We start from the raw sequence: 12,253 nt of genomic DNA on the forward strand, positions 1-12,253 counted from the left end.
GTGTTATCTTATCTTATAAGCGTCGCCTCCCCCTTTGCATGGAGTACCTGACAGTCACTCTGGGATCGTGGGTCACTCCACACACCATGGACGCCTGGGTGCCCTTGATGACACTCTGGTCCTGGGGTGGCTTGGTGATGCGGGTCCGGGCTGTAAGACAAGGTAAAGACAGTACAGTGAGCAGGGACATGGTGGCAGGGACGGTTCAGTGAGCAGGGACATGGGGCTGGCACCCTAGCATGACCTGGTAGGGGAGGAACATACCTGGGGTGATCTATGGCTGTACATCTGGATGTTGGGAAAGGAGGAGGGGTGGCCTCTTATGCAGAGGGGTGTGCACTATATAAAAGTCTCAGGAGAGTGGAAAGGACAAAGCGTCCCGGGGACAAATGTGGTGAGAGGGATCAGGGCCATTGGGCCAGCTTGTTGGTGACAGACAGGATCTAGCCATTCTGGGTTTTAGGTCTTAGCCAGGTCAGGGAGCCATACCCTACATGCCTGGGGTGTACTCCCCAAGTAGAAGGTGCTTGCGACATCTGCTGGCCTCTCTCCAGGTGAGCAGAAAAGCTCACCTGAATGGGCCTCACCACTAGGCCACTCATGTCTTGGCTGCTTTCTTAGCGGCATATGGGCAGGGGAGGGGCTGTGATGGACACCGTCTGGCCCACAGAGCCAAAAATATTTACTCTCTGGCCCTGTGTTGATTTCTGCCCTGAAGTACACAAGACAGCTTTTTACAGTTCTCTGGACTCAGCCAAGCATGACGCAGCCTCTCCATTTGGTGGCCTTGCTGGCAGAGCCATCGCCTCCTGGTTGCCGGCTTCTGAGTTAATTTGTCACCATCCCTGTGACAGGAAGAGCCTTGGCTGTGTCAGCAACACAGTATGGAAGCGCAGATGCTGGCAGCCCACCCCTACGGACGGTCACTCACCCCATACAACCAGGTCTGCCGAGGCCTCATCTACTCCCCGAGAGTTGGTGGCCAAACAGGTGTAGGTACCGGCATCCGAGATGTGGGTTGGGCTAATGAGCAGGCTGCCGGACTCCAGCAGCGTGAAGCGAGGCAGCTGGACAGAGCCGCTGGCTAAGATGCGCTCCCCTGAGGTGACAAAGGGTTTGGTGGGTGGGTGGGGTGTCAGACGCAACCTAGATGCTCCAGTTCTCAGGCACCCCAGCACCCCGGCCCCCCCGGCTCTGGAAATATTAAATGGGTTGGGGACAGGGCTGAGCTGGGGGCTTGGTGACAGGCCCAGGTTCACGGGATCCCAGGGCAGCAGTACCCTTTATAGGCCACCCCTTTTCTGTCACTGCCCTTCACCAGAGGAGGCCACACTCTGTCTGCTGTGGCTGCTAGCAGCCAGCCAGCCATGGCCTGGAGGCAGCTGCACTCAGTCTTGGAAGAGGAGTCGGGAGATTGCAGACAAGGCGATGACATGCACCCTGCCACAGGACAGGGTGCGTCTGGAGAGAATCGCTTTCAGGGGGGCTGAGGGGGACGGATAAGGGGTGCAGTGGGGGCAGAACAGGGGAGGCGTGATATAGAGATAGCGATAGCAGAGAGTTAAGGACACCACCAGGTCACGACAGACCTCTTGCAGTGGGACATAGGAGGTCTGGGGTCTGGCCTGGGAGAGACAGAGACAGAGAGACATAGACAAACACAGAGCAGTGTGGATTGTGAAAGACGGGTGGTACAGTGTGCAGCCTTTGCAACTGCAGCCAGGGGGCTCCGCCCTGCTAGCTCTGGAACTTTTGAAAAGTCTCCTGGACTGTCACACGGCTATGCCCTCTGCATGTCAATTCCATCTACCTTTCTGCCAAGTGATAGCAGGCCGCGGTGCCCCTGAGGTCTCACACGCCAGTACCACGGACATGCCATCAATCACCGTGCTGTCCAGGGGGCCCCTGGTGATATTAGGGGCGATGCCTGTAAAGGGAGACAGTAGGACTTATTAGCGACACCTAGGAAGATTCCCCAGCCAGGGGCCAGGAGCTCTGAGCCCACAAAAAGACGGGTCCTCCCTCCATCGGCTGACCCTGGTGGTGCAGGGCCTTCTGCAGGGAGGTCTAGGAGAGGTCCCCCCTCTGGAATCTTAGGCCTCCACTAAAGGGAAATTGAGGACCCAGAGGACCCAGTGACAAAGTCAGTGGGGACTTGACCTCCATTGAACATGCAACAGCTTGTCCAAGAACGAGCAGCTGATAGCTGCCTTTGGGCGGGGTCTCTGGAACCCTGGATGGTTCCCCTGACTCAAGGTCAGCAGACATAGTATTTGGAACTGGCTTTTCTCCAAGAGCATCAGTGGCCCCAGGACCCACCCTGGAGAAGATCATGAGTGAGCAGGGCTCCCTTTTGACTTGGCAAGATGCAGTGCTGAGGGGATGTGACAAGCGGGTGCCACATGGGATAGCCTCCCGGAAACCCCACCATAGCGCAGCCCCACCCCACCATGCCCTCAGCAGTGTGGAGGGATGCTGGGTCTCGTGAGGAGGCTCAGGGGCAGCACAGGAGAGCACACTTACTGGTGACGGCCAGGTAGGTGGAGGTCTGTGCCTCGCCAGCTGCATTGTGGGCAAAACACTGGAGCATGCCGGTGTCATCGGGCAGCAGGCCGCTGATCTGGAGGCTGCCATCGCTGCGCTGCTTGAAGCGTGCCAGCTTCTCCACCTCCACCAAGGTGGCATCCTTGTACCAGGTGATAGAGGGAGGCGGCACCCCTGTGAGAAGCCAGGGCCATAGTCAGCCACTTTGCCCGCCCCCTCCCTAGCCAGAAGTCTGCAGGAGGTCATAGAGTGCCTTGTTTTCTAGAACCTTCTCATAGGCATCAATTTTATGGAGTTATGGTCCTTAAAATTTCTCAAAAGCGTTGGGATAGGGATTTTTCAGAAAACGGAAATTTCCTAGAATCAGTTTCCCGAAGAAATGCTTTTGCTGGGGGAGGGGTCATTATTACTATTGTTTACACTTTTGCTTATTATTATTGGCAAGGGCATGCACGAGCCACTGCATGTATGTGGAGGCCAGAGGACAGCTCTGTGGAGTTGCTTTTCTCCTTCCACCTTCATGTAGGGTCTGGGGATTGAACTCAGATTGTCAGGTTTTTTTGGCAAGCACCTTTACCCGAAGAGACATCCCATCTGCCCCTATGGTTATTGAGTTATTTCATGCACAGGCAGGGGGATCTCTGAGCTCGAGGCCAGCATGACACACACACACACACACACACACACACACACACACACACACGTAGTTCCAGGACAGCCAGGGTTATACAGAGAAACCCTGTCTGGAAAACCTCCCCTAAAAAGCCATTTCATTTTAAAATGTGTGTGTGTTTGCATGTGTGTGCACATATGTGCTTGTGTGTGTGTGTGTGCGCACATGCCAGAGGCATCCATCCCATCCAGAGCTGGAGCTGCAAGGCGGTTGGTTGTGACTTTCCTGATGGGGATGCTGGGAACTGAACTCAGGTCCTCTGTAAGAGCAGCATGGGCTCTTCACCTCTGAGACCTCTCTCCAGCTTTTCTTGTTGTTGTTTGTTGTTGTTGTTATTATTATTATGATGATGATGATGATGAGTGTTCTTCCTACTCATATATGTATGTGATCCCATGTGTTACTGGTGTTCATGAAATTCAGAGGAAGACATCTAGAATTACCATATACGTGGGTGTTAGGAGTCGAACCTGGGTCCTCCACAAGAACAAGTACTCTTAACTACTGAGCCATCTCTCCAGGCTCTAGTTTTGTTTTTTTTTTTTCTGGTTTTTTTTTTTTGTTCTGTTTTTTAGACAGGGACTTCTGTATCCCAGGCTAGCTTTGAACTCTCTATGTAGCTGAGGATAACTTTGACTTTTTTATCCTCCTGCTTTGACCTCCCAAGTATTACAAAGGGTGTGTGCCAATATGCCTGATTTATGCAGTGCTGGGGATTGAAGTCAGGGCTTCATTCATGCTATGCACGCCTTACCAACTGAGCCAACTCTCCATCCCTGGTTGTTCCTCCTCCTCCTCCTCCTCTTCCTCCTCTTCTTCTTTTCATAATCATCATCATCATCATCATCACTATTATTATATTTTAGACAAGATCCTACTCTGTAGCCCAGGTTGCCTTGGAACTCACTGTAGCCCAGGCTGGCCTTGAACTCTTGGCAACCCTACTTCTTCAGCCTCCTGAGCAGGGACGGCAGGTAATGTCTTCAGTTTTCTGCAGCAATGCTTGCCTTAGCCTTCTGTGTCCTGTGCTAATCTCCATGCGCTGTGCCCAACCCCTTGACAATGGACAGTGGAGAAGCAGGCCCAGGGGCCTCTGTCCCTCGGCAGGTCCTCCTAGACCTCCCCCTGCCCCCCCCACCCCTGCCCCATTTCAAGTCTGCACACAGAGGTGGATGAGTCTTTCCATCCCTTGGCTAGTTCTCTCTCCTCATAGGTGTCCCTTGCTTCTCCCCTTACTCACCTTCATCCTCTCTTTCCCCAACTCTGCTCAAACTTAACTTTCCTGGAGGAGCTCCACACTCTCAGGAGGCTGTCACAGGTCCCCACCACCAGCTCCCTTATACCCTGCAATCAGCCATCACTATGTGTCATCCACTGGACAACACTCACTCTTTGCTATTCACCGCAACAGGATTGGGGGGATCAGGGTGTGGTTTACAATCGACAGCATGCCTGGATGTAATTGGCAGCCTTTTTTTCTTTCTTAGTGGCACATAAAGTAATAGGGCATCTCACAGCTCATGGCATTTCGAATGAGATGAAACAAGGCATCTTTATTTGTTTATTGGCTTCTTCATCTCTGCAAATATGTAAGTTGGAAAACAGGAGCGATCTGGCCGTGCAGTTCATCTGTAAACTCAGTAGCTCACTCCCCTTGGGTGGCTGAGATTATGTGACAGCAGTGTCCACCTGCCACCCTTCGGCTCCCACAGGCCCTCATCTTTGGCTCTGCTGGAGGGTCTGAGAAGCTCCTCAAGATTTTCTTTCTTTTTCTTTTTCTTTCTTTCTTTCTTTCTTTCTTTTTTTTTTTTTTTGAGACAGGGTCTCTCTGGGTAGCCTCGGCTGTCCTGGACTCTCTTTGTAGACCAGGCTGGCCTCGAACTCACAGCAATCCGCCTGCCTCTGCCTCCCGAGTACTGGGATTAAAGGCATGCACCACCATGCCCAGCTCGCCTCCTCAAGCTTTTCAACACTACTGGGGCCAAATCAAATTCCTTTTCAGGATTCTCTACGCTCTGGGCAGCCTGGAACTCACAGCAATCCTCTTGCCACAGCCTCTGGATGCTAGGATACTTGAGTTCCCACACTCCATGTGATAGCCCCCTTTTAACCCTCTATCCCCTGGCTATAGCTGCCTTTAGGTTGGGCTCTGTCAGGGTGGGGGGCAGTTAAGGATGAGAAACTGCAACAGAGGGTTAAGTAGGAATAACAGGAGGAGAAGGCGCCCCCCCCCCAACACCTCAAATGGGCTGAGTGGATGACACCCGTTCAGGTGAGACACCTCAGGTCTGCAGACGCTGGCAAAAATGGTGATTCGGCATTGTCTACAACTCTCAAATTATGGGCAATTTGGGTCTGTCACCTGTCCTGAAATTACGGTAATTTGGGCTCATTTGTAACTCTGGAGTTACGTGGGTTGATTTGCAGTCTCAGATTACCGTAATTTGGCTGTTTGTTTCCTGGGCGCTAGCTCCTAGCCAGCCTGTCACTGCTTAGTGATGTGGCCTAGAGAGGGAGGTGGGACTTAGAGATGTCCTGGCAGGGATGACAGAGGTTGAAGGTCCTTGTCCCCACACTCATGCCTCTGTATGTAGTGGAAGTTTGGGCTTCTCAGTTATGTTATGCAAACATATTTTTGTTCTCATCCCAGGTGTGGGATATGGGGGCCGTTCCAGATAGTTCACGGCAGCTGACTGCCTTGTGTGGTTCAGAGAGGGGCGTGGTCTTTGCCAGCTGCGTTTAGTTTAATCCCGAGGACTCTGGGAGAAGGGATAAATGTCAGAGGCCAGAGAGTGTTGGGGGAGCTCTGAGAAAGAAGAAGGCTGCTGCTCCCCCTGCTGCTCCTGGTTGCTGTTGGTTCAGTTGGATGAGAAGAAGTTGGAGAGATCCTGAAACGAAGATTAGTATTGCCCCAAGGCACCTGACGACCCTAAACAGCAGGGAGTAGTCTAAGAGAACTCTGCCCCTGCCGGGTGTGGTGGCGCATGCCTTTAATCCCAGACTCGGGAGGTAGAGGTAAGCAGATCTCTGTGAGTTCAAGGCCAGCCTGGTCTACAAAGAGAGTTCAGACCAACCAAGGCTACACAGAGAAACCCCTCTATTTCTGCTAACCTTCTTTCTCTCCTACCTGCTGTTGGAAGGGTTTGGGGTGGAGAAAGGAGAAAGAGGCTCAAGGAACCCCCACATAAAATAGATTTTAAAAGTACGCCAACATCTGTGTTACCTTTGGCTCGACAGGGGATGTCCACTACTTTCTCCATCTCCGCTGTGATGTGTCTCTCTGGCTCCTTGACAAACTGAGGTGGTTCTGCAGAGGATGGGCCAGGAGTCAGGATTAGAGACATATTGCTTTTATATCTAGCCACTGTGCAGATGGTGTCTGGTCACACTGTTGTGATCTCTGCCCATGCCCTCCCTCCATGCCTCCCCCAGAGCTTGCTCGGACTCACCCAGCACTGAGAGGTAGGCACCCCGGGTGACGGGAGCCACGCTGCTACTGTGCAGCACAGCCTCACACTGATAGTAGCCGGCATCACTGACCGTGGGGTTGGTAATGGTGAGCCTTCGGTTGTGATCGCTGAGACCACTGGAGAGCAAAGCCCCATCTTTCTTCCACACAATGTGAAGCTTGATCAGGGGCCTGCAGGGTGAGGGAGGCAGCTACTTTTAGACAAGGGCTTTCTAGAAGGACAGTGGTGGTGGTGGTGGTGGTGGTGGGGACAAGCGTGGGAAGGGAGAGGGATGGAGGTGAGAATAGAGTTCCTACCTCTCCAGCTGCAGAATGGGGGCAGCTGTTAGTGGCCCTGGGTGATTAAGAAGGTGAGCCTTGTCAGTCATGGAGAATGGTCCCAACAGAGCTGGGACAGAGTGGTGACTGTGCATACAGCTGTGGGAGCCGGCCTAACATTTGCTGAGTGCTCCCTGGGCACCAAACGTTCCCTTCTTTGAATAGGTGACTTGGGAGGAGTGGAGGAGGCAGGGAAGTGGAAGGAACAGAGGGACAGACCCACCCTCACTTTCAAGAGGCAAGGGACATGAGGGCCCTTTCCCACCATCATGGGTCCTTATACTCCAAACTCCAGGGATCTGGTTTGCTTGGATATTCCTTCCCAGCTCCTAGTGGTTCCAAAGGATGGACCTCCCTAAGTAGAATGGGGCTAGCTCTTTGGGGTGAGGGGCATTCAGAATGTTCTAGAAAATGCTCTCCATGGGTATGCAAGTGTGGGAAACACTGTTAGGTTCGTGGCTGCAGGATTCCCCAGGCCTTTGACGCACATCCTGGCTGACTTTCCTGCCTTTGTGAGAAGCTTGGGTTCTCAGAGACACTGCTACAAGGACCCGGCTCTCCTGGATTCCTCAGCTGGAGGGGACTCTAGGACCCATGGTCTAATTCCCCAGCTGTAACCTGACTTTATAGATTACCCAGCAGGGCAGGCTGAGGCCAGCACACTTCCTGCATGTCTCATGGTGAGGTGTGTGCCAGGTCACATTCACTTTATACATGAGCAGACAGAGGCCCATGGTGGGGCAGGGAGCTGGGCCTCCGGGGAGCCTGGCTTCAGTTCAGCACAGCTATTGGCCATTTGGGTGACTGTGGCCAGACTGCCTGCCCTTTCTGGGCTGTAGGCTCTTGATACTTGTGTCATGTGGGGGGATAGGTCCTGTGGGAACCTCTTGTCATACAGTCCTCTTAGGAGGTGGCTTAGGGACGATCTAACAACAGTCTCCTCTGTGAGGGACTGGAGGGTCGCAATGTCCATGTTGTGCCCACCCTGTGCAGCCATCTCCCATACACAATCCCCTTTCATGCACCCCAGATACAGAAGGGGCCTGCTCTGAGGGGTCACCTTCCTCTCTCTGGATGGCTGTATGTTACAAACAGAGATTTTCCCCCTCATAGCCTGAGCACAATCTGCTTCCCAGCAACTTCGCATGGCAGAGGCTCTTTCCGCTTCTGCACACGAGAACAAGAAACCCCATTGAGCGTGCTTGGCAGTGCTCTGAGCTTGGGGCGCCCACCCGCCACCCCTCCTCCGCTCTCACAGGTCCTCATCCGACCAGGTCTCTGGACCCTTCTTCAAAGATGACTGTGCTCTCCTGGCTACAGTTCTGGTAGGGGATCAATTAACAGATATGCCACCCACCTGGCATTGGCCACACACTCCATGGTCACCTCCGAGGTCCCGGCCACAACACTAGTATTCTTGGGCGGGATGATGATGGTTGGTGCAATGGGGTCAGCAGGCCCCCCAACATCTGAGAAGAAGAGGTCAGACATTAGGAGGGCGGAGTCAGAAAGCCCATCTCTGCCTGCCCACATGGCACATAGAGACCGTTTTCCTTAGGGCACAGAGTAGGTATAGCTATGTGGAAAGCCTCACAGCTGTACCTCTGGACAGATGTGGGACCTGTTCTCGTCCTCTGCTCATGAGTCAGTGTCAGGGGAGCTTCGGGAGGTCCTTGGCCCTCAAAGGCCTCCCTAATCCTCCTGTAAGTAACCATGCCTCCGTTTGCCGCCAGCTTCTCCCATTACCCTCAAATTACTCCTACCCGTCAAGTTTCCCTGATCTACTTCATCATTTACCCCTGTCCCCTGCACCAGACCCCACACTCTCCACACTGGATACAGCGGTGCCCCTCTCTGTTGGAGGATGCAAATCAGCCGCCATCTTCCCCACATCAGCTCCATCTGCTGAGTGTAAGAGACCATTGAAATCATGTCTGTAGACTGTTGACATTCCCTCAGAGAGGAAGAGGCAGGGATGGTTCCCTGGGCCCCCCACCGAGATCCTGGCTGCTCCTCTTTGCCATCTGTATGCAATTAAACCTCATTTCAGGAGGCCTCAGAGTCAGGGCCTATGGCAGTGTTAGATTCTACCAGCTTGGGAAAATCAGCTGAGAGAGGCTCCAAGACTCCAGGGAAGCCATCATCCATGCCGGGCGAAGGCTTTCCAATATGGCTGCTTTGGGGTCACCAAGCTCTGTAAGTAGGCCTAGTAAACTCATTGGTTCCCCGGTAGGGGCTTGAGTGAGAATGTCCCCCACAGGCTCATGTGCTTGAACACTTGGTCCTCAGTTGGCAGTACTGCTTGGTGGGGGGGGGGAAACTATGGGTGTTTTATGGGGTGCAGCCTTGCTGAAGGAAGTATGCCACTGGGGGTGAACTTTTGAGAGTTCATAGCCCCGCCCGCCTTTCAGTTGGATTTACTTTGTGTTTGAGTTTTAAAATGATGTGATCGTTCGGCTCCCTGCTGCCATGCCTCCCTGCCAGCGTGGACTCTCCCTCTGAAGCCGTACCCCAACACTATTTCACCAGAGCAACAAAAATCAATGAATGCATACACTGGGGAATTAGGTGGGATCATACTTTTTGGCCTGTCACTGAGGTCTTATAACGGGGGGTGGGGGTGGGGAGACTTTGATATCTCTTCAGGGGAGGGATTCTCTCAGTTGTCCCCTCCCCTGGTTCAGGGCCACCCAGCAGCTGTGGATGTGGCTTCCTTTGGAAACTGGGTCTTGGTAGATGTAACTGGCTCGGCTGAGATCATACTATACTGGGGCAGGCTCTCCAGCCAGGGCGGAGCAGCATCCTTTTTTACACAGGCAGAGGTGGAGGCTGGAGCCAAGAAGGGAGTCAAAGGATGGCAGCTGCAAGGAGTGGAAGAGGCTGTGGAGAACCTAGAATTCACACTCTCGCCAGACCTGCCATGTGACTCCCTGACCTTAGTCTCCAACTCCAGACCTGTGACGGTGTCAGTATGGCTCTGTCACAGCCTCTGAGCTGAGTTAAGTCCTGACAGCCACCATATCTCCATCACAGACCACGCACATGGTGGTTGGGAGGTGTGCAGGTGCACTCATGTGATGGATGAACTGTGGTGCAGCATCATCGGCATTGTCCACCTCCCAGGATGTGTGACAGAAGTGAAAGAGAACTTCCCCGAGTGTGATTATGAAATAAAAGGCAAAGAAACATCCTTGCTGTGTGGACAGGGTGGCATCACGGCCTTCCTGTGTTCTCTGGGCTCTTTCAGAGGTGCCTGGCTCCTCCTCGTGGGTCGGTCGGCAGAGGCCCAGCACTAGCTGGGGCCTCACATCCACTCTGCACCTGTTCCCAGCTCTTAAAATACACCGAGAGGACTTTTTTTTTTTCTTGTGCGATGACGACAAATCTATCTAGTTGGCCCCCTGCCAGGACTCTTTAGAGGGGTCGGGCTGTGACAGCTTGCACAGGTAGAGGTGACAGTGTGTGTGGGGGTATCCTCTGTGGGCCAGGAGAAAGGCACGTCCTCACAGCCATTGTGAGCCACTGTGGCCGGCCAGCCCCAGGCAGGTTTCCTAGCTGAGCTCTAGGCCTTGTTAGAAACAGCCAAGGAAGAATAGGAATAAAATGTAAAAATAAAGTAAAATGAAGGGGCAAGAAGGCGGCGTATAAAGCAGAGTAATTGCAACAATATAAAGCCTCATGTAGGTGCCATAAAGTGCGATCGGATTGAAAGCTGCTGATATAGCTGAATCCATAAACGCGTGCTCTAAGTTGTTTATTACATGCCCGCGCGCAGGTACCATGGCCCAGATTAATGGGCCACACCGAGGAGACAGACTGTTAAGAGTCCAAGCCAGTGCTGCCGGCCTGATAAACAGACAGCCTGGAGGAAGGCGAGCTGTGGCTAGGTAGAGATTAAATAACATGGGCTGCTAGTGTGACACGGGGACCCCGGGAGCATGTGGCCAGGTCCAGGCAGCATTTATTTATTTATTTACAGGGCTGGAGAGGAACCATGGTGACTGAGGACCCTTAGTAAAGGGAGGGAGGTCAGGCCTGGGGCTTAGGGACGCCTGGGCCTAAGGCTTGCTCCGTCCCAGGTGTCCTGGCGGGTGACCTAGATAGGTGACTCTATTCTGTTCAGTCTCTGTTTTCCCAGGGACAAAGTGGGAATAAAATTCATTACCTGGGACTAGGGACATAGCTCAATGTGTAGAGTGTTTGCCTAGCATGCAGGAAGCTCTGGGCTCAGTTCCCAAAGTGGTAGCTGAGAGAGACAGCAGAGCTAGGGCACAGTAGTGGGCATGGTAGCTGGAGCCTTTAATCCTAGTACCTGAGAGGCAGAGTCATGGGCATCTCCATGAGTTCAAGCTCAGCCTGGTCTACATAGTGAGTTGCAGGCTAGCTAGGGCCACCTAGTGAGATACAATCTTAAAAACAACAACTGGGCACGATAGCACACTGTAATCCCAGGATGCATGAGGTGGGGGCAGGAAGATCAGGAGTTCAAGGCTCTCCTCAGCTACGTATTGAGTGCAATGTCAGCTTGGGCTATAGGAGACCCTCTCTTTAAAAAACTTCATCACCTGAGCCAGGCGTGGGGGCTTTAATCCCAGCACTTGGGAGACAGAGGCAGGCGGATCACTGTGAGTTTGAGGCCCAGCCTGGTCCACGAAGCGAGCCTAGGACAGCCAAGGCTACACAGAGAAACTGTGTCTTGAAAAACCAAAACCAAAACCAAAATAAATAAATAAATAAATAAATAAAAATAAAAAAATCATCACCAAAGCCAGGTCCAGTCCTGCAAGCTTGTTATCACAGACAATTTGTAAGCTGAAGCAAGGAGACAGAGAATTCAAGGCCAGCCCATGTAACTTAGCATGACCCTGTCTCAAAATAAAAGATAAGAGGAGCTAAGGAACAGAGCTCAGCTATAGCACACTTGCCTACTATTTGTGGGGTCTGGGTTTGATTGCTAGTACTGAAAAACAAAACACTGTAGCCCTTATCTGGGCAGTAGGAATGTAGGTCCCTCCCTGCTCAACACAGTTTTGCTTGGTGGATATCAGGAATAGGGAATTCCCTACCCAGACAGATGGTAGGATCTGTCCTCCTGGGAAGTGAAGCTAGGAGTCTCATCAGTGCCATTGCATGGTGACTTAGAGATGCCTATTGTGAGGGCTGGAAGGAGGCTAGAGTGGGTGGCTCAGCGGGTCAAGCATGAGTACAGAGTGCCCTGTACAAATAGTAGGTGCTCAGTGAGGGATAGT

The 12,253-nt window shown here is 52.7% G+C and overlaps 1 protein-coding gene across 2 annotated transcripts in view; it reads right to left on the minus strand.

Annotated features, from left to right (window-relative positions):
* The window catches only part of SDK2 (sidekick cell adhesion molecule 2), a 286,136-nt gene that overhangs the window by 89,813 nt on the left and 184,070 nt on the right, over nucleotides 1–12,253 (minus strand). For both annotated transcript variants that reach the window (XM_084750571.1, XM_084750570.1), the window contains exons 6-12: nucleotides 8,362–8,473; nucleotides 6,667–6,857; nucleotides 6,441–6,524; nucleotides 2,524–2,718; nucleotides 1,811–1,927; nucleotides 932–1,099; nucleotides 48–150 (exon numbers count right to left, since the gene is read on the minus strand). In XM_084750571.1, coding sequence (XP_084606697.1) covers nucleotides 48–150; nucleotides 932–1,099; nucleotides 1,811–1,927; nucleotides 2,524–2,718; nucleotides 6,441–6,524; nucleotides 6,667–6,857; nucleotides 8,362–8,473 — 970 coding nt within the window. The remainder of the gene's footprint in view (nucleotides 1–47; nucleotides 151–931; nucleotides 1,100–1,810; nucleotides 1,928–2,523; nucleotides 2,719–6,440; nucleotides 6,525–6,666; nucleotides 6,858–8,361; nucleotides 8,474–12,253) is intronic.

The sequence above is a fragment of the Acomys minous genome (assembly GCF_964271855.1).
Source record: "Acomys minous genome assembly, chromosome: 12".
Taxonomy (NCBI): Eukaryota; Metazoa; Chordata; class Mammalia; order Rodentia; family Muridae; genus Acomys; species Acomys minous.